The sequence below is a fragment of the Haliotis cracherodii genome, unplaced genomic scaffold, assembly GCF_022045235.1.
Source record: "Haliotis cracherodii isolate W230 unplaced genomic scaffold, xgHalCrac1.p SCAF_2, whole genome shotgun sequence".
NCBI lineage: Eukaryota > Metazoa > Mollusca > Gastropoda > Lepetellida > Haliotidae > Haliotis > Haliotis cracherodii.
Window position 1 is genome coordinate 72,655,125 of NW_027266275.1, and position 27,689 is coordinate 72,682,813.

At 41.1% G+C, this 27,689-nt stretch overlaps 2 protein-coding genes across 2 annotated transcripts in view; one reads left to right on the forward strand and one right to left on the reverse strand.

Annotated features, from left to right (window-relative positions):
- LOC139469610 (uncharacterized) overlaps nt 1-27,689 on the reverse strand; it is a 447,403-nt gene that overhangs the window by 60,156 nt on the left and 359,558 nt on the right. The gene's annotated exons all lie outside the window — the stretch shown is intronic.
- Nucleotides 38-27,689, forward strand: part of LOC139468494 (nuclear receptor subfamily 1 group D member 1-like) — an 80,996-nt gene continuing 53,344 nt past the window's right edge. The window contains exons 1-4 of the mRNA XM_071250478.1: nt 38-107; nt 8,224-8,370; nt 10,349-10,816; nt 19,118-19,261. Of these exons, the coding sequence (XP_071106579.1) occupies nt 56-107; nt 8,224-8,370; nt 10,349-10,816; nt 19,118-19,261 (811 nt within the window). The 5' untranslated portion in view covers nt 38-55. The remainder of the gene's footprint in view (nt 108-8,223; nt 8,371-10,348; nt 10,817-19,117; nt 19,262-27,689) is intronic.

Here is a 27,689-nt window from a genome sequence, read left to right on the forward strand (position 1 = left end):
ACAGGATGCTGGGAAACCTGAAAGGAAGTAGGTCAGAGGTCACCCACGGACTGCGATGGAGGAAAGTCGGTCACCGACGGGTGAGATTCATGCCCCCGTCCCACAAGGTAAGATCGCACACATAACTCGTTACCACTCTAGGACCATACTGGAATATGCTTGTATGGCTAACCCAGAAAATTATAATGACATTCGCTGTGTTTTCTCAGACTTAGACGGGTATGTATCCTGCAGACGTGCCCGCCGCACTTGTGCCTGCTTTGTTCCAGAAATAGGTCAGTCCCTCCGTGAATATCTAATGTGAAAATTTTTCCATATCACATCATTATAAAATAATATCACCGGCACTGTGTTGTTGCTAACATCTTTTCAAAGTGGGACCAGTATGTAAGGGTGACGATCGGGACTCGGGGATTTCGAATTGACAACGCTTTCGGTCGAAGTCTGGGAAGCTAGGTCATATAAGTGAACTGGGTCATTGCGAGTAGATTCTGGAGCTCTCAAGGTGGGGTATCGTGTCATACGGCACGGGCATATTTATCACATTTAAACGTTTTTGGCATTATACAACACCAAAACTACAATATGGCCCGAACTTTCATTTTTAATGATTTGTGTATTGGTTATTTTGGTAGCTGTCACGAAGTTGGTTTTCTAATCGGGACATTCTGAGTTTGACCTGTTTAACGGTGACATTGATCGCAGCGACTGTTCGGACGGACGGTTGACATGATTACGCTGGCCGAGCCCACACGGGCTGCAACAACAGCCATGTCACTCTGACCCCTTAGTAGAAAATAGCGATATTCAGAAATTGGTCTACGTTGTATTTCCTTCGTAGATATTTCCCGACTTGTCTTGTGGGCCATTTAGTAACATCTCCGATTTAGACCTACTTTCACAATGTGTCAAAATCTGGGTTAGGTTTCATGGATACGCTCTAAATGCTTTATACAATATACAATAATTGCCAATCAATAGGATTTATGAAATATATGCTTTCAGTTATTAATATGATATTTTCTGGACAAAAATGATTGTTGTTCGAATTTATCAGTGATAATTGATGTTTATGCCACCAGAATACGGCAAGACTTTAGCCTGTATCTCTCCCTAAAAATATATATATATAATTAAAAGGATTCGGTGTCAGTGCATGTACATATATAAGTTTTGGAGGGGGGGTGGGGGTACGGGTTTAAGTCTTTCCAGGATGCTCATGATATGTTTAACATTAAAAGATGTGTATACAGTTAACTTATATATATGTCATCATGTATCGATCCCCCAGTCATAGGTATTGTTTAGATCTTTACTTACACAGACATTTGAGTGAGTTAAATTGGCCTAATTTCCATGGTGGCATGTTGAGTATGAGTCAAGTGTTAGTCATGGACAGTGTCCTGACAAATAACATGGCTGGCTGATACATTTGTGGCTTGCATCACTTCGTGAAAGATTTATTGTTTCAGCATTATTGAATTTAATTCATGCTTACAGCATAAAGAATTTAATACATGCATACAATGTAATTAATGAATTTGAGACTGCTTTTAGTTTTTTGTTTTAATGGTTTTCTTTAAGTAAATTCAGGATATTTGTGGAATACATTCATTCTTATTTTTCCTCTTTAGTTTCTATAAACACCAGCACTGATTATTTTTGTTCAGTTTTCTTCTTGCTCCTATTTTAACCATCCCCAATTATTCATTAGTTTTCAAGGTAGAATTGTTGCTACAAAATCCATGCACACACATCAATGTCAAAGTCATGCATTTTGCTGTTCTAATACAGTTCCATAGTCACAGTTTGTTATGCCTGTTTGATGTTTTTTTTAGGAGATAAACATACTGTGTTTCAATGTAGTGCTAGGTTACCTGTAAATTTAACAACACTAAATTGAATTTGGAACCGAACATGCAACGACATTCCAGCAAGTCAGGACCAAACAATGCAGTGATTGACATCATGAGCATCGATCTAAGTAATTGGGATACAATGGCATGCATCAACCAAGCCAGTGATCCCATTTGCTGTAGAAAAATTCTAACCCAGATCTTCGTGGGGGTTCTCTGATTGAAGACCAGGCCATCCAAGTACACTGACAATTGATAAATCTGATATGCAAGATTTGTATTGTATGATGATTAATGTTCATATCATCTTTCTGTAATATTGCTGAGACTCGTGAGATGCTTTTCACAAGGTGTCTGATATATTGCTGATGAGATATTACATTTTCATTCTTAATATCACAACATTGTATAACATCAGTGGATAGGACACAGAATATGGACCATATTGAACCTGTCCTACTTTATACAACACTGTTCAGAGTTATAACTGTAGGAAAGGTAATATTGTAGATATTTCACCATTAGTGATTCTTATGGTACATACCAGTAATACATAACATATGTAGATAGTTTTGCTGTAATACAATCTGTGAATATTGCATCGAGATGATCCCAGTTTTGATGAATACTCATAATCAGATCATATGAAGTCTTTCTACCCATGGTTACTGTGTAATACTATACTGAGGTTAAATGTGATGTAATTTGGAACAAATCTCTTTTAGTGCTGCTGTACTTTAGGTGTCCTTTATTGCGTGAACGCAATAAGAATTAATTTTCACATTCAAACGCCTATCTCTATAAAAAAATATGTGTATATATAAGGGGGAATGTTTGATGGTAAAATGGCATACAAATTCATAATGTTAATCAGAGCTTCAGATTGCCATACATTTGTATTGCATTATGTAGGGGGGAAGCCACCAGCATTGATTGTCATTGATTCAGAGATAAATATGTCAAATTTGTTAATTAATCTGGTTCTTCTTTAGATGTAAGTAAGCTTGTTGTCCATGTTGATAGGGTTGGCTGGTGAGGTGTTTTCAGGATATCGTCTTTGTGGTATGTTTGTTGTTTAATGCTGCTATCATGGTTAACATTTATACTAAGTTATCTTATAATAATTAGTTGTACATCAAGTGCTTTTATGAGTTATCATGGTGTAATATTTATATATGCATTTTACCTAATGATAATTATTACTTGCTAAACTATAGTTATATGAAATGATGAATAAATATTACACCATGATAACTCATAAAAGCACTTGATGTAGATCTAATTATTATAAGATAACTTAGTATAAATGTTAACCATGATACTGCACTCAGCAATATTCCAGCTAAGTGACGGCAGTCTGTAAATAATCGAATCTGGATCCGACAATTCAGTGATTGACATCATGAGCATCAATAAGCACGAGTATATGATGACATGTATCAACCAAGTCAGCGAGCCTGACCACCCTATCCAGTTAATTGCCTCTTACGACAAGCATTGTTGCCTTTTACAGCAAGCATGGGTTGCTGAAGACTTATTCTACCAAGGATCTTCATGGGTGTCTTAATAGTGTCATGCACCTTAATTGTTTGGGAGTACATCTTCAATACACACATAGAAACAACATCTTGGAAAACATGTTCATACCTAGAGCCAACCAAAAGTAGTATTGAGAATAATTGGGACTTACAACTTGAGCTGGTAAAGAAAGAGCTTCACATGGGTAGTCAGTAATATTTGCCATTCTCTCAGTGCCTGAATCTCCGGTTTGCTTGTAATTGTATTCATCTGGCTTGCACATGCATCTTGCAGCCAGAAATAAGCATTTTATCAAAATTGCTTCTTTCCAACCTGTTTTAATATGCATTGTTGTTTAACAAAAAATCATCCAGTTCAGCAATATAATATCTATCAATACTCATCAAATAAGACAAACTGAATTACAGCTAAGCAGTCCATCAATATATTGTTGCCTTCCAAGTTGACGATGATTAAATGTTATAACGCTGGAAACTATTTGATTGCCTGCTGATGTGTGATAGTGGAAGCCCAGTTAAGTGTGTTAGGACAGATTGTGTTTGACATGCAAGATCAAATATGTGGGATTTTGTAGTATCTTTTACAAGAATTCTATTTGATTTGGGAAAACCAATCCTATGTGATGACATTTATCATTATTACCCTGTGTTGTGCAAGGATATTGAACTGAAGGGCACTCTGAACAGGGATATTATCTATAAATAGAATTATCAGAACTGTTTGCAAGCTTCATATTCATAATGTAAAGATAGACAGAGCAGGTCTGTCTGACATGCATTAGAAGACTTTGATCATGTTGATCGCAGCATGTCATTCATTCAACCAATGAAATTCAGATATTAATGTGCAGAGTTTGGAGGAATTCAGCATGTATATGTATATGTATATCTGTGATGTCCCAGCTGTGACTGCAAAGTACTGAATGTGGGTGGGTGAGAGTAAATCAAATTGTTTATTTGTTTTTCTAAACCCATATTCAGGCAGCTAACCAGTACAGAAATTCCCAAAGTAATAATTATTTGGAATTAAAGTTCCAGCAATTTTATTGGCCATTTATATTTTAATGACTGGTTGTACATAACTGAAGAACCACTGAGAGTCTGGACTACATAATGGCTAGGCAACTGTGTTAGGAGAAGGCATAAGTATTGATGTATCTCTGTCAGCCATGACAAATAAAAATGAAATTAAAACAATCATCCCAGGTCCATGATAATATCCCCAGGTGTGACAGCAAACAGCAAACATCACTTTTTGAGTGATCGAAATATTTTGAAGAGTACCACAGTGTTAGAAATTGGCACTAGTCCTGTCATCCTTGCCAAACTGCCCAAAAGTAAAGGTATCATAAGGACTAGTAGAAATTTGCCATTTTTAGGGGCTTTGCTATAGCTTATCATTATAAGGACGAGTGGAGGAAAACTGTTAGTTTCTTAATGCTGTACCAACTGCTGATGCCTTTCTAATGTCTGGGCTTTTGTCTGGCACATCAATGCATATACAAGTAACCACTCCTGCTGATAATAAAACAAATTGCGGCATAACATCCAACTCATATATTTACACGAGTTGTCCGTTTGACTTTTGATGTCAGGAGTCGGTGAAGAGTATATAAGTAGTGAAATAAGTGGCGTGGCAAGGGTTGATTTGCGGTGAATATATTTTCATATGTTAAACTCATTTTATCCAAGCATTCTGATTTTTGAAATGTCTGATATTTGCAATTTTGGGTCTTTAATTTTCGTCAGCGACAGCAAGAGGTTATATTGAACATATTTCAAGTTCTGATCATGCTAATTAACATGATTAAAATGAAATTTTGCAAAGTTATCAAAAGTAATATAATTTTGACAAGGACATGGTGAACATCATTTCAAATATATTTTTGTCAGGAGAAATAGATTGAAAACCAGATTTTATATGTTATTTTGATGAACTAAGAAATGTTAATGTGGAATAAATAGAACAAGACTTGACTGCACTAGGTTTAATTAAATTTTGACCCATGGAATATGTGGAATCTACAAGAATTATCCCCGGTGTCAGTAAGTTGTGTTCAATCAAGTTCTTCGATTGACGGATGTCTGAATTGCCTGCAAGTAGACTTGTAGAGGTCACGATGACCTTTTAAAATCTGTTATCAATGCTACTCAGCCTTATAATATTTTACATTTGTTTGCATTTTTCATCTCATTCTTTGCCTGTGAGGTATTAACAGACTCAAAATATATTGTCTGTATCACATTTCCTTTCCTTTGGTATTCATTTCTTAGTCATAGACGTAGCATTATTGTGCTGGGAATTTGTCACCTGCCAGTGTTTTGGTGCCTACCTGAATGCCATGCAGATGTACATGAAACGTGAAATAACCTGTTATCTACTACCCATCATTCAACTCTTTTATTTTTAAGCCGCTTGTTTAAATATTTTGATCAATATTCACAGAAACCGTCAAACTGATTGTCTGTTATTGGTGATTGAAAAAGCAACCAAAGATAAATATTTGACATTTTCTTTAGATATTCATATCAGATATCCATGATTTTTTCCATGAAATATTAATAGGTCAGTTGTGACGAATACATAAGCAATACCCTTTTAGCGATGTAGGTAACATGCCAACAGGATCTGTCTTTGTCTGTTCGATCCGAGGGTCGGTGTGACTCTCACACAATTACCTGCTTGTAAGACAGAAGGCATTGTAGCTATGTCTTTAGCATAAGAATGCTATCTACTTCATTTCATGTGGAGTATGAAGATTGATAAAAGATTGTCTAAATCAATTATTGTTGCCAATAACCTTTTTCGTCAACTCAACCTCGGTTACTTAGAATTTTAGCCAATGTGGCTTTCTGAATGCAACTATCTGCTCTGTCAGGCTGCGGGATGAGATGAGCATGTTATTAAACATTGAAATTGTTAAAGCCTTGAGCAAGTTCTCCCAACTCCATGGTATCTTAGCAACGACATCTGCTTGTTGAAGGATGCCAGGCTATTGTTCTGTGATGTCATCATGATGTCATTGAACAGTTGAAAATAGAATACTATGAATATGTTATTATGCTAGCCACAATAGCATTGTTATTTTACTCAATAATCTTGATATTTCCTTTTCACTGACATTTTAAGAAGAAGTAAACATTTTCGCTCACAATATATCATTTTATTAGGTTTTTGACCACTTTTATAAAAACTATGAGACAGGGGGCCTTTTATTGTTTTGTTTGTGTGCATGTCATCAAGTAAAGAAATAGGCAAAACACTTAGTGATTGTTTTCATCTGTAGCTTCTTGGTCTGCAGCTTCCTATGCTTGTCACAAGTGGCGACTAACGGGATCGGGTGGTCAGGCTCGCTGATTTGGTTGATGCATGTCATCGTATCCCAATTGTGCAGATCGATGGTCATGATGTCAATCACTGGATTGTCTGGTCAGACTTCATTATTTAAAGACCGCCGACGCTTGGCAGGAATATTGCTGAGTGCAGCGTTAACACAAGAAACGAACAAAACCAACTTGTGACGTGTCGCTGTGTGGTGCTTCAGATTATTTTGTTATGGTCTCACAGGTAGATAATTAATTTAGTTTATTTAGACTATTAGAATTTAGAGTCATTACTCGTCACTGTGCCAGTTTCCACCCAAATCTCAAGGTGTATCATGACTCTCGGGATCAGTGATTGACCACAAGCAAGGTGTTAGACTGCCCTTTTTCTGCAGTCTGTCCGTGTCACAAGATGCTTGATGTGTGGGTCTCAGGTCTCAGGGTCACAACACTGCCAGACCAAGTTATCACACTCATCAGAGTATATTCATTTAAGACATCCAGTTACAGTTACAGACATGCCTTCGTCAGCCAGTGCACTATGGGTAATTCTGTACACACAAGCCTCGTCTTCACCCAGTAGTGCACTATGGGTAATTTTGTACACACAAGCCTCGTCTTCACCCAGTAGTGCACTATGGGTAATCTTGTACACACAAGCCTCGTATTCACCCAGTAGTGCACTATGGGTAATTCTCTACAGACAAACCTCGTCTTCACCCAGTAGTGCACTATGGGTAATTCTGTACACACAAGCCTCGTATTCACCCAGTAGTGCACTATGGGTAATTCTGTACAGATGAGCAAAAAGAGAAATACATAGCAAGATAAAAAAAGCACAATTGATTTAATTTGCCTGCAGATTGACAGCAATATTAAAATAAACATTGGCGTCTTATTTATCGAGGCGTATTGAGTACTAACTTGTACTTGCTCCCTGTCGTCTTTGATTTAATGGAGGAAAAGGATACTGATTGTAAGCAGGCCAGTACAATATTATCGATTTTTAGATTCATTTTTCTCTCAAATGTGAAGTCGTTGAAATTATTGGAATACATAATGAAATAAGAGGCATTGATTTTAACATGTTTAAATATCAACATAGTCTTTCTTCTTGGTACTGAGCAGGACTGAGATTAGGCAATACCATAGTTGCTATATGGACCATTATATAGGTAATATAGATCCATGTATTACTATTAGGAACATGTACCTTTCTTCGTACAAGATTTACCATTCTTCAGGCAGCATGTTGTGTATTTATGAATATAATTTGATTAGCCTTGTATACATGGTCACTAAGGCGGGGTCTTGATCCTTTGGATATATAAGGACAATATGAGGTCAAGGTCACTAGAGGTTAAATTAATTCCATGGGACAAATGTCTCCCCCCACCTCAGGACCCAGGCCTGCGTGTGAACCAATTCTTCCTGTCTCCGACCCTGGTGTGACTCAAGTCTTGAAGCAGCTTAAAATTATACTCCTTCACTCACTCTCGTTACAGTGTTGCTATGGAAAAAGGGAGTGAGCAACGTCGACACCGGTGAGGTTGATTTGAGACAACAGCAGGACAGCCACAACCAACTACGCTCACCACATCACGACATAGGGGACAGACCACGCCTCAACTCCGCCGCAAGGTCACTTCAAGGTCAGTACTCGGGTATTCTTTTGTACAATAACTGAACTATCAAATCTTGCCATTTTCTGTAAACTTTAAAGCACGAAATGTCTTCATGCAAAAGTGACTGTTTATGTAGTCTAGCATCTGTTGTTTTCTCTCGAACATCTGCTATGGTTAAAAAGGGTCAATAAAATTTGCATTGGATAACTAGCTGTCTGTATATAAACTGTACATTTTGTCTGCTGGCCCAAAGTTGTATCTTGGAGTAATTTTAATTTTATTCTATGGACCTTTTTATTAGCAGATCTTTCTAGAACAGAATTTCACTAGGCTCGGGTTTCGGAATAGTCGCTAGTCACTAGTCGGGGATTCTGAGTTCGAAGAGGTCCCCAGAAGCCTATTCTGGTCCTAGGAGACCACTAAATGGATCAGGTGGTCAGGCTTGGTGACCTTGTTGATAGGTGTCATTGTACCGTATTGGTGAGGACCATTGCTCACTATCGATCACTTGATTGTCAGGTCCAAACTCAATTGTTTACAGGTTACCACTCACTCTCGTTTACAACAAAACAAACTAGTTGCAAAAGACACAGACTGGGATTTTTGTTTTTGTCTGGCTGTTTGTTTGAAATCAATTCTAGGTCGTCAGTCCCAAAACATTTTGTTGTATCATATATTTATTTGGTGGGCATCTCTCATTGTCTGACTGACTCGCTATGTAAACATAATCACTGCTTGCTAATCTGTGTTCATCTGTTTGCTGAAAGCTAATGTTTCACTAATCCTCTTGAGCCAAGCATCTCATAAGGAGTGAGTGCATGCCAGTTTATAGAGCGTCCGAGCGTGCCGATTTTGCTGGTTACAGAGTCTGAGCACACAAGTGCTGGTTTACAGGGGATGTTGGAGTACTCAGATGCTGGTTTATAGGGAGCATCGGAGTACTCAGATACTGGTTTATAGGGAGTGTTGGAGTACTCAGATGCTGGTTTATAGGGAGTGTCGGAGTACTCAGATACTGGTTTATAGGGAGTGTCGGAGTACTCAGATGCTGGTTTATAGGGAGTGTCGGAGTACTCAAGTGCTGGTTTATAGGGAGTGTTGGAGTACTCAGATACTGGTTTATAGGGAGTGTTGGAGTACTCAAGTGCTGGTTTATAGGGAGTGTTGGAGTACTCAGATGCTGGTTTATAGGGAGTGTCAGAGTACTCAAGTGCTGGTTTATAGGGAGAGTTGGAGTACTCAAGTGCTGGTTTGTAGGGAGTGTCGGAGTACTCAAGTGCTGGTTTATTAGGGAACGTCGGAGTACTCAAGTGCTGGTTTATGGGGAGTGTCAGAGTACTCAAGTGCTGGTCTGTAGGAAGAGCATAGGCATACTCCGATGCCAGTTTATAGGGAGCCTTGACGTTCTCAGATGTCCGAAGCTGGTTTTATTATTCTTTAGAAGACAGTCCACAGTAATTTCAAAACTAAATCTGCTGGCTTATTCAATCTTGTATTAAAACATAGGGTTATGCTTCTCAGTACTATATATTTCTGTGCTGATGTGGGTAAGTGATTCAACATTGTTCAATGTTGTTACCTGTGAATACTTGTCAGCTGACTTGACCAGCTTCCTCTCAGGACCCGTGAAGATCTGGGTTAGAATAGGTCATCAGCAACCCATGCTTTCCGCAAGAGGCAACTTTGCTTGTTGTAAGAGGCTACTTACGGGGTGTTCAGGCTCGCTGATTTGGTTGGTGCATGTCATCCTATCCCGATTGCGTGGGTCGATGCTCATGATGTCAATCACTGGATTGTCTGGTCCAGACTTGATTAGTTACAGACTACTGTCATATAGCTGGAATATTGCTATATTGAGTGGGACCTTAACAAACAAACAAAAAAAGCTTCCTTTTAGAAAAATACACACTAAATAATCACATTAATCAAGGCTCAAGCATACAGCCCACCTGACAAATTCAGTTCTTCTGCCAATTACTGTATATTGTTGTATGCGTGTGTTCAGGTCCGGTGGTCATGTGGAAGAAGACTGGGGGGAATGGCGGCACCGAAGTGCTGCAGGTCAGGCATCAGGACGCGGTGGCATGGAAGAAGGCCTTGGCCAGCAGCGTTGAGAACAGCAACTCTTCGGATACACATCAAGATGAAACCGAAATATGGAAAACAGCAGTTAACTCCCTTGACCGAAATGTAGCTGATTTACGAAAAGGACATGTGATATGGAAGAAAAGTGTTGGGGATGTTGACAGTAGCGTGTCCGACACGCATCATCAGGAGAGTGTGTTGTGGAAGAAGCAAGTCCAGGGTAGCATGGGGGACATGGAGGCCCATGATGGGGCAGGATGGAAGAAGGCAGTCAGCAGGGTGGACCGGCCCGAGATGAGTCAGCAGGATGACCAGAGTCCTCTGCAGTCACCGCATCACGACATTGGAGACAGACCTCTCATGAACTCCACACCAAGGTCACCTCAAGGTCAGTTGAGTTTTCTAACCCAGGTCTCCACAGGTCCAGACACCCATAGAGCCTATTACTTTAGTATGGCAGAGATGTCTGTTGACATATTTTAAAGTCTTGTAAATGCATACACTGGATTAGAGGGAAGGTGCCAGGCTTTCCACATTTCTTTGTTTAAGCATATTTAACTTTAAACATTCAGAAGTTTTATTGAAGAGATCATGTATTCTAAGTGTACACATTACAACACTTGTTTTGATTTTTTCAACAAATTATGCAAAAGCTGCCAGAATTTTAACATGCACAAGTCTCTAAGGCAAAATTATTAGTTTAAGTCCTAATTCCTAGATTATATAAATAATAAGAACAAGTTGTCCTTATGAGAGACTGGCGTCCTAAGACTGTCTGAGTGTCTAGACTTGCCTATTATAAGGACAGAATAACTTCACACCCATGGACATGGAGCAAGGCTAGCACTTGAAATGTAGGACTTGTTGTACCAAGGCATAAGCGTCAAGGAAACAAACTTCTCCTTGACATGAAGACAACACCAAGCTGTCGCTCATATAATGTTTCTTCTGTTTGTACACTGGGAGCTGATTGACTTTATTCCGTGTCGATCCATTCATAAACCTTTCTTATGATATATTAACTGAAATTAATCCCATGTTTCCTCCCAGCCTATCTTTACGGAGTGAAACACCTTCTGGGTGATATCGATTGGAGTCAGCCAGGGGGATTACAGGATCATGGCGACCCGGTAAAGTCTGACTTAGAGTGAAGTCTACCCATGAACATCCGGGGTAGAATAGAGCTTCAGCAATCCATGCGTGCCGTAAAAGGTGCTTATGCTTGTCTTAAGAATCGACTAAGGGGATCAGGTGGTCAGACGCGCAGACTTGGTTGATGCATGTCATCGTTTCCCAATTGTGTGGATTGATGCTCATGATATCAATCACTGGATTATCTGGCCGAGACTCGATTATTTACCGACCGCCATCATATCGCTTGATAATTGCTGCGTGTGGCGTTAAACAACAATGACAAAAAAAACAAAAAACCTCAGTGTAGTCAGTTTGTTTCGTTCTACTCTGCACGTCACTGTTATCTTATCATATCACTCATTGGGACGCAAAAGATATGACATCACAGTCGTATATAGGAAAGCACCAACTTTCAAGCTCCCTCATGTCCCCAAACTTTAAATACATTCTCTTTGTCGATTTCTGTCGTGTTCTGTAACAAAATGAGGTGCACAGACACTGAGACTTTTGGCCTGGAATGTTACTTTAACATGTCTAGGGACAACCGAAGCTGTAATTGTAAACACCTGTCACTGTGAATCATGTACAGGTGCACCTCTACTGAAAGAAAAGTGAAGTCTAGATATGTGGATAGTACAGTCTCTAAAAGGGACAACTTGTTCTTATTATTTACAGGGGCACAGGTGGCCCAGTCGTCTAAGGCGCCGCGATTCGCTGTGCAGATTTTGTCTCTTGGCCACGACAGAAACCTATGTTTGTTGGTTCGATTCCCGGTTTGCCCCGATTATGTTCCTAGGTTTGTCAGCACCATGCCCGTGCTCGTGGGTTTCACCGAAGTGGTAAGACCTGCATCACTTTGGGCTTTCCTCCTATATTAAGCTGACACGCCGTGATATAACTGGAATACTGTTAAAAGCGGCGTTAAACCCAATTCACTTACGACCCATGAAGATTCCGGGGTAGAATAGGTCTTCAGCAACCCATGCTTGCCGTAAAAGGTGACTATGCTTGTCGTAAAAGGCGACTAACGGGAACGGGTGGTCAGGCTCGTTGACTTGGTTAATGCATGTCATCAATCCCAATAGTGTGGATCAATGCTCATGATATTAATCACTGGATTGTCTGGTCCAGACTCGATTATTTACAGACCGCCACCTTATAGCTGTAATAATGCTGAGCGCGGCGTTAAACAACAAACTAACCAACCAACCAATTCACTCAGTCACTCTTATTATTTACATAATCTAGAACTTATGATTTAAACTAATAATTATTGCCTTAGACATGTTAGAGACTTGTGCAAATCTAAAACAACTCCCTTGGTGCCACTTATCATGACTTAATTAGGAAAAGCTGTCAAAGACCTGTCCGCTTCTATTATGAGGCATTGTCATTCACTTGATAAGCTCAAGAGACAAATCTGACATGCTTCAAAACTATGGTTCATGATTTCGAGATGGAAAGAACTATTTAATAAGTAGAAATGTGTTACAACCTCCACCATGTCCACAGTTTGCTGGAACTGTAAGTTGGTCGACAACCCTCTGAGGGTTCATTTCATTGATCATCACCACTAACCTGGGGCATCCAAGAGGCCACTAGAATAACGCTTAGTCTCTGAAAATATGTACATTTGATAGAAACAAGCAACTGCATTTAAAATGAACAGGGGTCCAAGTGAGATGGGAGATTCAGACAGTTCCCTGAACCTTTGGAAAATCTAGACTTGCTTCATTTAAGGCTATAGCGTTACAGTTAGGGTTGGATGGAGTGAGTGAGTGAGTATGGTTTTACGCCGCTTTTATCAATATTCCAGCAATATCACGGCAGGGGACACCAGAAATGGGCTTCACACATTGTACCCATGCCGGGAATCGAACCCCGGTCTTCGGCCTGACGAGCCGACGCTTTAACCACTAGGCTACCCGACCGCCCCTGGGTTGGATGGAAGGGAGTATTCTATGGTTGGGGGACTGTGAGACTACGGGGCCCCTAGCATCCCCTTTGTTTATTGTTTAACGTCCCACTCAGCAATATTGCAGCTATATAGTCGAAGTTATCGAGTCTGGACCAGGCAATCCAGTGATTGACGTCTAAGCATCCCTTGTTAAGTGCAGATGGTATGTTGGAGAGGGTATAACATCAGTTCTAAGCCCGCCCAAATTCTAAATGGCTGAGGTGTCCACATGTTGATTAGAAATTACAAATATTGGGAAAGTTTTCCTCCAGATGTCAATATGAGGTCTAGTGGCTAACTGCTGAGGAATGATTCCATTCTGATTTCCATTCCAAGAGTTGACTGTCATATAGCTGGAATATTGCTGAGTGTGGCGTTAAACAATAAACAAACAAACAAACAAACAAACAAATCCAGGAGTTGATAAGCAATATTTCAGCAATAACTTGGCAGGGACAGTGGCGTTTTTGCTTCACACATTGCACCCATGTGGAATCAAACCCATGCCTTCTACATGACAAGCAAACCCACTTGACCATCCTTCCACCTTCCACTCCAAGAGCTGCCTGTGGCCTCGGGTCTTTCTGTGTAGACAGCTTGGCTATTAGCTCTCCTTATATTAACACTAAGATCTACTGAAAGTCACACAGATTGACGAATACAAGCCCTGGCCCTGGCTGCAGGGGTGATTGCATATAAGAACATGCAAGAAGACTTTGAGATGCTACTAGCCCACGAGGGAGATGTTACAAGCCCACAAGATATCTTCAGGCCTTATATGTTTTAAGTTGGTTAACAAGACCGACCCACCAAACCCAAAAGCTGAAATCAGAATGGGGAAAACTCACAAAAATATTTGTCCATGAGGTGAATTAAAAAACAACAAGATTTTATGATAACTGTTCATCAGGAATAATACATACTGTAATCTAATAATACATAACGGTATATAAATTCTTTATTCTAACAAAAATAACCCAATCACTTATCTTTTGGTATCGTTTTGCAGTTATATTTCCGTGATGGTGTGACCTTTAAGTTTGTTTTTCATTTGTTAGTAGCAGTATGATCTGGATGTTGAATGAAAAAAAAATCAACCACCTTGAATTTGGGGTGAAAATGTTTATAAACCGACTAGTAAGGAATAAGAGGCCTTAACAGGTAGCAAACTGAAGGTAGTGGGTAAGAGGAACCACGAGCCTGGATACGGAGATTGTAAGACTTTACCCCCTTCTTGTCATTCATCTCTCAGGATCTTCCATTAGCAGTCTTGGTGTCAGGTTTCACCATCAATGGGATTAGGCAGCTAATTCAGTCCTTTTTGAACCCCAACACTGAAACGTATCTCTATCTCTTAAGGGAACCAAGAATACTTCGTTTCTTGTCATTGATCATTCACAATCTGTCTCAGGTCAATGTTAGTTTAGTGTTTGTGAAACCATTAGATTGAAAGAGGAGATTTAGGGGGTTGCTAGATTCTAGTACTATGTCAGCAAACCTCAAGAACACTGAGACCCCCAACACAGCGATAGAAACTAACAGTTTTAGTCCACTGGTCCTTATGATGATAACATATAGCAAAAACCTTAAAAAGGCAAATTTCTACTAATCCTTATGACACCATAACTATTGTGCAGTGTGGCAAGGACTACAGGACTAGTGCCAATGTCTAACGTTGCCTTCAGTGTTGAGCTGTGTGTGCTTGAGATAGAACACATGATTGCATCACTCACAGACAGTGGACTTTAGTGGTCATACATTGGTCAGCTGATTGGGTCCTGCTTGTTACGAGAGTATTTGAATCCAGAGACCCATTAATCATGTTAATCTTTAACTTAAACTGTTGCTGAAATTCCAACTTTACAATTTATGAGAGTATAAAATAACTGCAGTATTTAAATTCTATAATTTCAATGATATATTTTAATTTCCTCAATATGTTCAGTAGTTTTCAAGATAAATTCTTAACTCTACTTAAAAATAGTATTTTAAATAAGGTTTTTATGTTGATAGCAACAGAATATGATGAGGCTTGTATTTTTCGACGTTTTACTTATTTCTAGTTGATGGAATAACGAAACCACTGCTTTTCATATGTTTTCGTTTTTTTCTCACAACATTGTTTAAAAGTTGGCAGATTCATAAATCAAGTAAAGTTAAGTCTGCCCACAGCAAAACAATAAATCATCAAGTCTTGTTTTACGTTATGTTTCACAACATGACAGTCAGGAATATGTGAGCAGCAAGCTAAAGTGAACTACCTTCAGAGGCCCATATGAATGCTAGGAGCTCCTTGTTTCCTTGTTTTGCGGCACATGACATATATCTCCTTATTTGACGATAAATTTCTACAGTGTACTTACAAACAGTTGGGTTTAAGGGATTATTTTCAGGAGGATGAAGTGGGCTTTATATCATACATAGACATCTGTGACCTGTGAAGCATAACTAACATGATCGGATCGGATTGGATCGGACTTGGTTGACGCATGTCATCATATCCCAATTACGCGGATCGATGCTCATGATGTCAATCACTGGATTGTCTGGTTCAGACTCGATTATTTACAAACTGCCATCATATAGCTGGAATATTGCCGAGTGCAGTGTTAAACAACAAACAAACACAGATTTTGGACAAGAGCCTAGAGGTGTAGAAAGGTGAACTGGAAAAATGAGATTGTGAGATGTTTTTATGTATGAGGGGGAGTAGCCCAGTGCTTCTGTTCTTTGTGTTAAACCAATCTCAATCCACTCACTCACTCACCCAAAAACTCTCACTCACTCATTCACTCACTCACCCACCCACTCACCCATTCACTCTCTCTCACTCACTCACTCACTCACTCACTCACTCACTCACTCACTCACTCACTCACTCACTCACTCACTCACTCACTCACCAACCAACCAACCAACCCTTATCCATCCTCTCACCCATCCACTCACCCATCATCTCATCAATCCACTCACCTATTTCTGCCATACTCCCACCCACCCATTCACTCACCAACCAACCAACCCTTATCCATCCTCTCACCCATCAACTCCCCCACCCTCTCCACCATCCACTCACCCTTCATCTCATCAATCCACTCACCTATATCTGCCATACACCCACCCAACCATTCACTCACCTATCCACATGGTTAAGTGAGTGAGTGAGTGAGTTAAGTTTTAAGTCACATGGGCAATATTTCAGCCATAACGTGACTATCCACATGGTTAAGCACCCATACAGGTGATACATGGCATGCAGCACCAAGCACAGCCCAACTCCAATATGAACACGTATTTAATGTGTGTTAGGATAGCATTGCATGTGTTCTGCGATGACGCTTATGAAATGATTATTCCTGAGTCTTTATTCCCTGCAGCGCTACTCAGCTCGCATAATGTTTTGTTTGAAATACGACTGTCGGGAAGAAGTAGAAGGGCCTTTGATGTTGAGGAGGGAGAGTAAGATTTCACAGAATCATTATTGTGTGGTTGCCGCTGGCTCACTGTTGTACACCTTCGTTATTGCTTGTTAGGAATTGTCTGTGTATACTTAGTGGTCATTGGAGACTCATGTCCCACACACCACCCATATCTACCACACACCAACCATATCTGCCATACACCAACCATATCTGCCATACACCAACCATATCTACCACATACCACCCATATCTACCATACACCACCCATATCCTCCACACACCACCCATATCTACCATGCACCACCCATATCTACCACACACCAACCATATCTGCCATACACCACCCATGTCTACCATACACCACCCATATCTGCCAGACACCACCCATATCTACCATACATCACCCATATCTACCACACACCATCCATGTCTACCACACACCACCAATATCTGCTATACACCACCCATATCTACCATACACCACCCAATATCTGCCATACACCACCCATATCCTCCACACACCACCCATATCCTCCACACACCACCCATATCCTCCACACACCACCCATATCCTCCACACACCACCCATATCCTCCACACACCACCCATATCTACCATACACCACCCATATCTCCCACACACCACCCATATCTACCACACACCACTAATATCTACCACACACCACCCATGTCCTCCACACACCACCCATATCTACCATACACCACCCATATCTGCCATACACCACCCATATCCTCCACACACCACCCATATCTACCACACACCACCAATATCTGCTATACACCACCCATATCTACCATACACCACCCAATATCTGCCATACACCACCCATATCCTCCACACACCACCCATATCCTCCACACACCACCCATATCCTCCACAAACCACCACCCATATCCTCCACACACCACCCATAACCTCCACACACCACCCATATCTACCATACACCACCCATATCTCCCACACACCACCCATATCTACCACACACCACTAATATCTACCACACACCACCCATATCCTCCACACACCACCCATATCTACCATACACCACCCATATCTGCCATACACCACCCATATCTGCCATACACCACCCTATCTACCACACACCACCCATATCTCCCACACACCACCCACATCCTCCACACACCACCCACATCCTCCACACAGCTGCAATATATATCACTAACCACCCATATCTCCCACACACCCATATCTCCCACGCAACATCCATATCTCCCACACAACACCCATATCTCCCACACACCACCCATATCTCCCACACACCACCCATATCTACAGTTCACACCCATATCTACCATACACCACCCATATCTACCACACACCACCCATATCTACCACACACCACCCATATCTACCATACACTACCCATATCTACCGCACACCACCCACATCTACAGTTCACACCTATATCTACCATACACCACCCATATCTACCACACACCACCCATATCTACCCCCACTACCCATATCTACCATACACTACCCATATCTATCATACAACACCTAAATCTACCACACACCACCCATATCTACCCCCACTATCCATATCTAACATACACTACCCATATCTACCACACGCCACACACATCTACAGTTCACACCCATATCTACCATACACCACCCATATCTATCATACACCAACCATATCTACCACACACCACCCATATCTACCACACACCACACATATCTACCACACTCCAACCATATCTACCACACACCGCCCACATCTATCACACACCACACACCCATATCTACCACACACCCATATCTACCACACAACACACACCGCCCATATCTACCACACACCACACACCACACTCCACCCATATCTACCACACACCGCCCATATCTATCACACACCACACACCCATATCTACCACACAACAATCACCGCCCATATCTACCACACACCACAATCCACCCATATCTACCACACACCGCCCATATCTATCAAACACCACACACCCATATCTACCACACACCACCCATATCTACCACACAACACACACGGCCCATATCTACCACACTCCACCCATATCTACCACACACCGCCCATATCTATCACACACCACACACCCATATCTACCACACACCCATATCTACCACACACCACTCATATCTACTGCCTCTGTTTCAGGATGGCCCCAAGAATATAGAAATTCCAAACTCCCAGTCAGTTCAGAATATGATGATTCCAAAGTTCCCGGTGAAGCTGATCGTCCTAGTTCTGGCAATGGCTACCTGCCTGTGAATGTGTCTAGCCCATCAATTCCCAGTCCAGGTAAGTCTTCGATGTTCTCGTCTACATGGCCAAGTGTGTACCATTCCTGGCCGTGTGTGTATATACCTGGAACATGATATTTAGTGTTATTACCACACTCAGTCTACTATTTGAGCCCAGTATGGCTAACCTGTACATGACACATGGCTAATCTGTACATGACACATTGCTAATCTGTACATGATACATGGCTAATCTGTACATGATACATGGCTAATCTGTACATGACACATGGCTAATCTGTACATGATACATGGCTAATCTGTACATGATACATGACTAATCTGTACATGATACATGACTAATCTGTACATGATACATGGCTAACCTGTACATGATACATGGCTAATCTGTACATGATACATGACTAATCTGTACATGATACATGGCTAATCTGTACATGATACATGGCTTATTTGTACATGATACATGGCTAATCTGTACATGATACATGGCTAACCTGTACATGATACATGGCTAACCTGTACGTGATACATGGTTAACCTTTACATGATACATGGCTAACCTGTATGTGATACATGGCTAATCTGTACATGATACATGGCTAATCTGTACATGATACATGGCTTATCTGTACATGATACATGGCTAACCTGTATATGATACATGACTAACCTGTACATGATACATGACTAATCTGTACATGACACATGGCTAATCTGTACATGACACATGGCTAATCTGTACATGATACATGGCTAATCTGTACATGATACATGGCTAACCTGTACGTGATACATGGCTAATCTGTACATGATACATGGCTAATCTGTACATGATACATGGCTAACCTGTACATGATACATGGCTTATCTGTACATGATACATGGCTAACCTGTATATGATACATGACTAACCTGTACATGATACATGACTAATCTGTACATGACACATGGCTAATCTGTACATGACACATGGCTAATCTGTACATGATACATGGCTAATCTGTACATGATACATGGCTAACCTGTACGTGATACATGGCTAATCTGTACATGATACATGGCTAATCTGTACATGATACATGGCTAACCTGTACATGATACATGGCTTATCTGTACATGATACATGGCTAATCTGTACGTGATACATGGTTAACCTTTACATGATACATGGCTAACCTGTATGTGATACATGGCTAATCTGTACATGATACATGGCTAATCTGTACATGATACATGGCTAATCTGTACATGATACATGGCTTATCTGTACATGATACATGGCTAACCTGTTTATGATACATGACTAACCTGTACATGATACATGACTAATCTGTACATGACACATGGCTAATCTGTACATGATACATGGCTAATCTGTACATGATACATGGCTAACCTGTACATGATACATGGCTAATCTGTACATGATACATGCCTAAACTGTACATGACACATGACTAAACTGTACATGACACATGGCTAACCTGTACATGACACATGGCTAACCTGTACATGATACATGGCTAACCTGTACATGATACATGGCTAACCTGTACATGATACATGGCTAATCTGTACATGATACATGGCTAACCTGTACATGATACATGGCCTGGTTTGTGCATCACATGATGTCAGTTCCCCTCCAGGCCAAAGACCCAGGTTCAGTGGATACGGGAGGATATACACCATTGTGTGTTTACAGCGGTGTGGGCGGAAGCATTAGCAGATACAGCTACACTCATCATACAGACTGGGACTGCGCAATCATTGGGATTTTTTTTTATAAAATATGGAATCCACCAAGGTCACTCTGTGACTAAACACACTGCGTGCTTGCGAGTCCCGATGGAGGTCTCCATGTAAAATGTCTTATCAAGTTGGTGCTGGGGGTTTGAATCCACTTTGTGATACACATGATGTTGAATTATTAATCATTTTATTCAAGACATATTGAGCACAAAGATAGTGAGGGTATGAAACAAATGGTATGTGGAGTCGAATCATAGGTTTTCGGACATCATTTGTTTTCAGATGGCCATGTTTATCGCGATTACTCGAGCTATGATGGGGGTCGTAGCATCAACAGACGTTGTAAATACTCAGATGATGGCTTGTTTTTAAAAGTAAATGAGATGCTTTACAGTTGTTCATGTGATTAGAGGGAAACCAATGAACATTTCTTAAGCATCCTCAAACCCATAACACGGGGATAATTCACCTGGCTAGAGCGTCCATCTCTCACATTTCTAGACTACTCACAAGAAGTTTAAGAACACCCAATCTATTCACAAGACTATAGATTACTTGTAGTTGTATGAAACAATTGGGTGTTCTTAAACTTCTTTTGAGCAGGGGGCGGGCGGGTAGCCTAGTGGTTAAAGCGTTCGCTCGTCATGCCGAAGACCCGGGTTTGATTCCCGACATGGGTACAATGTGTGAAGCCCATTTCTGGTGTCCCCCGCTGTGATATTGCTGGAATATTACTAAAAGCGGCGTAAAACCATACTCACTCACTCTTTTGAGCAGAATATGATAAATAACCTACGACCCACCCAGGCTGCATAATGTGACGGTTGCACAACTTAGATTTGACTTTCTTTACCATGTTGTCACTGTACACTCCCCAGTTGATACCTCTCACATATCATAGCCTGGGATATGACGGACTGACATGGAGGTCACAGTCTGGTGCTATGAATTAAGCGTCAAAACGGAAGTGTTTATTACAGTTTTCACCCAACTAGGCATCTCTAGGGCAGGGCATGGATCTGATTGGATGTAGCTGATTGACCGACTTTGTTCAACTTAAACATCACCCGGGGCACATTAGAAAACATGGCCCAACCAGCAGGAATATTATATTATTTCATCAGAATACATTTTATCACCCCAAACTGGCTTCCACAGGCGATTTCGCTGTAATGAAATTGCATCACAATGCTTTGCAGACCATTATGACATCGTCAGTTACCATCACAATCAAATGACATCACTAATCTCCCTGCCACTGCTTATTACTGTTTAAGGACTGAAAACGTTCTAAAAATTATTTTTGAGGATAAATAGAATTTAACTTCAGTGTCTTTTGATACCCAATATATTGATGCTTGTCAAGTTAAGTTTAAAACTCTTCTGCAAGCCTCCGAGTTTTAGGCTTGTATTGACTCATGTTGACATAAATGATGCCAAACTGAGATTCTCTGTTTTCCCAACAAATAGATACCTGTGATCATGGTGATTAGCTCCACTCTGTCCTGCTATGAAGGATGTGGCGGTGGGTCTGTGAAGGATATGGTGGTGGGTCTGTCACCAGCCCCACTCTATCAAGGTGTGAAGGATGTGGTGGTGTTTCTGTGAAGGATGTGGTGGTGGGTCTGTGAAGGATGTGGTGGTGGGTCTGTGAAGGATGTGGTGGTTTGTCTGTGAAGGATGTGGTGGTGGGTCTGTGAAGGATGTGGTGGTGGGTCTGTGAAGAATGTGGCGGTGGGTCTGTGAAGGATGTTGCAGTGGGTCTGTGAAGGATGTGGTGGTGGGTCTGTGAAGGATGTTGCAGTGGGTCTGTGAAGGATGTGGTGGTGGGTCTGTGAAGGATGTGGTGGTGGGTCTGTGAAGGATGTGGTGGTGGGTCTGTGAAGGATGTGGTGGTGGGTCTGTCACCAACCCCTCCTAAACTACTAGAATCGGTACTTGACTAAGAAAGTGTTATCAAAAAATAACTTTCGTGTGGCATCGTGTGTTCAAAGAAATTAATAGCCAAAAGAATACAGCATCCTTGTCAACCATTGCAGGGACCACTCTTTGTGGGCACCACATCTACATTGTGCCATCTTTGGAGTCATACTGTCTCTGCTGGACAACATGGAGCTCGACATACTAGACAACGGTGTGACATGAACCACTAGGCACCCCTTTATACATGCAGTTACTTATAATAAATCAATACGGTTCTGTCATCTGAAACATTCAAAACATGTGACTTTGTTTAACCTGCAGACATTTTAGATGCAGTATTGACAGACATTTTGACTTCCATTGAGGCCTATTTGCATGTTGAATGTGAGACTTGAATAATGTCCTGATAGCAATGCTTCTGGGTGTCAAGGGGCCTAGTGGTTAAAGCGTACGCTAGTCACATCGAAGACCTGAGTTCGATTCCCCACATGGGTACAATGTGTGAAATCCATTTCTGGTGTTCCCCACCATGAGATTGCTTGAATATTGCTAAAAGCGGCATAAAACCTCACTCACTAACTCACTCTGAGAGACAAATTTTTCAGTAGATTTTTCTGAAATGGGTATTGTCAACAGAGCTTGCTGGAGTGAACATAATCTTACTAGACTTTACCTCCCGAGTAGTGGCAAAAACAGCAGACTGCATTGTGATTTCAATCTAATGACACAGACATATGCAGTCTGGCTTGCAGGAAACAAATCAGATTGATAAATGTTTTATGAAAATTGTTTCTTAATGAGAGGTGTTCAGTTACTGATCTCCTTGTTGATAAGTATTCCTTTTCAGTTGGAAGGACTGCTTTTTGTGTATTGGTGTCACCACACAGTTCTCTGTACATCTAATATTTAAGTCAATTCTGAATGGTACGAATGTTCTCAGACAAACAGTGTTCTCATCTAGAGAGGACACTCAAGTGCCCCCAGTTACAACGCTCGTGGTGGGATAGCCTAGTGGTTAAAGCGTTCGCTCATCATGCCAACGGCTCTGGTTTGATTATCCATTTGAAGCTCATTTCTGGTGTCCCTGGGTGTGATTCCGCTGTAATATTGTTAAAAGAGGTGTAAAACAATATCACTCACTCACTCACTCACTCATAACCCTAAGGTGAGAAAATAAACTATTTAGAGGGTCTCCAGATCAAAATCTATTTCCAGAAAAACGGAGAGTACCCACGAGAACCCCTAATGTCAACCAGGACAAGGATTCTTCTTAGCTCCTAGACACAGCATTTGATGTTTGAACAATAATGTCGGTTACCTTCCTCATGTTCCTCTGAGTGTTTGACTTGTCGACTCATTGTCTCGACCCCCCTGATAATAAGTACTGTCACTGATGCATGCAATGTGGGTTACTTTCAGGAACTATTGAGTTCTGATATTGATATGCTTGGTTGCGATTCTTTTGTTTTGTTGGTTTTAATAAGAAATGGACGTGCTGAAGTGTATGTTAATGCAACATTAACTTTCCTGAGTCATGCTCGTTGTAACACAAGTGTTGCATCACCATGGTGACCCAGATAAAGATTGCGCAATCTCAATGTTCTACAGTTGGCCTAGTTGAGTTGTCACCATGGTGACCCAAATAATGATTGTGTAACTTGATTATTGGACAGTGTGTAACACTTACATCTGGTCACCTTGGTGATCAAGTTAATCATTGTGTAACTTGATTGTTGGACAACATGTAACCTTAACATTTTGTCACCATGGTGACCAAGATAATCATTGTGTATCTTGATTGTTGCAGAGTGTGTAACACTAACATTTTGTCACCATGGTGACCAAGATAATCATTGTGTAACTTGATTGTTTTAAGGTGTTTAACATTAACATCTTGTCACCATGTCGAGCAAAATAATCATTGTATAACTTGATTGTTAGACAGTGTGTAATACTAACATCTTGTCACCATGGTGACCAAGATAATCATTGTGTAACTTGATTGTTAGACAATGTGTAATACTAACATTTTGTCACCATGGTGACCAAGATAATCATTGTGTAACCTGGTTGTCAGACAGTTTGTAACACTAACATCTTGTCACCATGGTGACAAGATGTTAGTGTTACAAACTGTCTGACAAGGTTGTCTTTTGTAACTTGATTGTTGGACAGTGTGTAACACTAACATCTTGTCACCATGGTGACCAAGATAATCATTGTGTAATTTGATTGTTGTAAGTTGTGTAACACTAACATCTGGTCAGCATGATGATCAAGGTAATCATTGTTTAACCTGAGTTTATCTGCTATGGTAACAGCCTGATAACACAGTAACATAACCATCCAGTTACTGTGACCCAGATGTTCCTGTGTAGACTGGTGAGGACTGTACCTAGGCCGCGCAGATACTGTGTTACATGAGAACTGCCACCTACACAGGGTAATAATTGAGACAGTCGACAGATTGTGTGTGGAAATCATGCGTGATTGAATTATGTGCTGGTGGGTGACACGTTGACATTCAGGACCAACTGTTGATGTGGGCCATATGTTTAGCCAGACAGGGCAAATATAGCTACGCCTACATGAACAGACGGAAAACTATCGTGTCAGAGAGAGACACAAGATATACACAGTGGGCAATACACAATATATACACTGAGCAATACATGAGGTATACACAAGATGTACTCTGTGGGAAATATACAAGATGTACACTGTGGGCAGTACACAAGATATACACAGGGCAATACATGAGGTGTGGGCAGTACGCAAGATATACACAGGGCAATACATGAGGTATACACAAGATGTACACTGTGGGCAGTACACAAGATATACACAGGGCAATACATGAGGTACACACAAGATGTACACTGTGGGCAATAATGAGATATACACTGAGGAGTTGAGGTGTGCATGTTTTAACTACTGTGAACTTATTGCCAGGAGGGCTTGATGAGTTACCAAGATCAAACGTTTGATGTGACAATAGCCATCCAAGGTTAGACTTGTGTGGGAGGGACTGCCATGTGTGATCTTGCACTTGATTCTCATTAAATAATCATATTTCCTGTGCATTGGATCTGCATACTGAGTTTTCTGCATCTGGCAGTAGACACAGCTTGACAGTTACATTTGTTAAATCAAAAGGGATGCATTTTGTAAGGTTTTACAGTTTTCCCCCACCATTACAGCGATCCGTGACTCCTTTTAGTACCCCTCACTCACTCCACGTCCTCATAGTACCCTCACTCATTTGACATCATTATAGTACCCTCACTCACTTGACATCCTTATGGTACCCCTCACTCACTTGACATCCTTATGGTATGCCTCACTCACTTGACATCCTTATGGTACCCTCACTCACTTGACATCCTTATGGTAAGCCTCACTCACTTGACATCCTTATGGCACCCTCACTCACTTGACATCCTTATGGTACCCCTCACTCACTTGACATCCTTATGGTACCCTCACTCACTTGACATCCTTATGGTATGCCTCACTCACTTGACATCCTTATGGTACCCTCACTCACTTGACATCCTTATGGTACCCCTCACTCACTTGACATCCTTATGGTATGCCTCACTCACTTGACATCCTTATGGTACCCTCACTCACTTGACATCCTTATGGTACCCTCACTCACTTGACATCCTTATGGTACCCCTCACTCATTTGACATCTTTATGGCATCCCTCACTCATTTGACAGCCTTATGGCATCCCTCACTCATTTGACAGCCTTATGGCATCCCTCACTCATTTGACATCCTTATGGCATCCCTCACTCATTTGACATCCTTATGGTACCCCTCACTCACTTGACATCCTTATGGTACCCCTCAATCATTTGACATCATTATGGTATCCTCACTCACTTGACATCCTTATGGTACCCTCACTCATTTGACATCCTTATGGTAGCCCTCACTCATTTGACATCCTTATGGCATCCCTCATTTGACATCCTTATGGCACCCCTCACTCATTTGACATCCTTATGGTACCCTCACTCATTTGACACCCTTATGGCATCCCTCACTCATTTGACATCCTTATGGCATCCCTCACTCATTTGACATCCTTATGGTACCCCTCACTCACTTGACATCCTTATGGTACCCCTCACTCATTTGACATCCTAATGGTACCCTCACTCATTTGACATCCTTATGGCATCCCTCATTTGACATCCTTATGGCACCCCTCACTCATTTGACATCCTTATGGTATCCTCACTCACTTGACATCCTTATGGTACCCTCACTCATTTGACATCCTTATGGTACCCCTCTCTCATTTGACACCCTTATGGCATCCCTCACTCATTTGACATCCTTATGGCATCCCTCACTCATTTGACATCCTTATGGTACCCCCTCACTCACTCGACATCCATATGGTACCCTCACTCACTCGACGTCCTTGGTGTACCCCTCACTCATTTGACATCCTTGTGGCACCCCTCACTCATTTGACATCCTTATGATACCCTCACTCACTCGACACCCTAAGAGTACCCTCACTCACACAACATCCATATGGCACCCTCACTCACTCGATGTCCTTATAGTACCCCTCACTCATTTGACATCCTTGTTGTACCCCTCACTCACTTGACGTCCTTATGGTACCCATCACTCACTCGATGTTTTTATGGTACCCCTCACTCATTTGACATCCTTATAGTACCCCTCACTCCCTTGAAATCATATAGTACCCCTCACTCATTTGACATCCTTATAGTACCCCTCACTCATTTGACATCCTTAT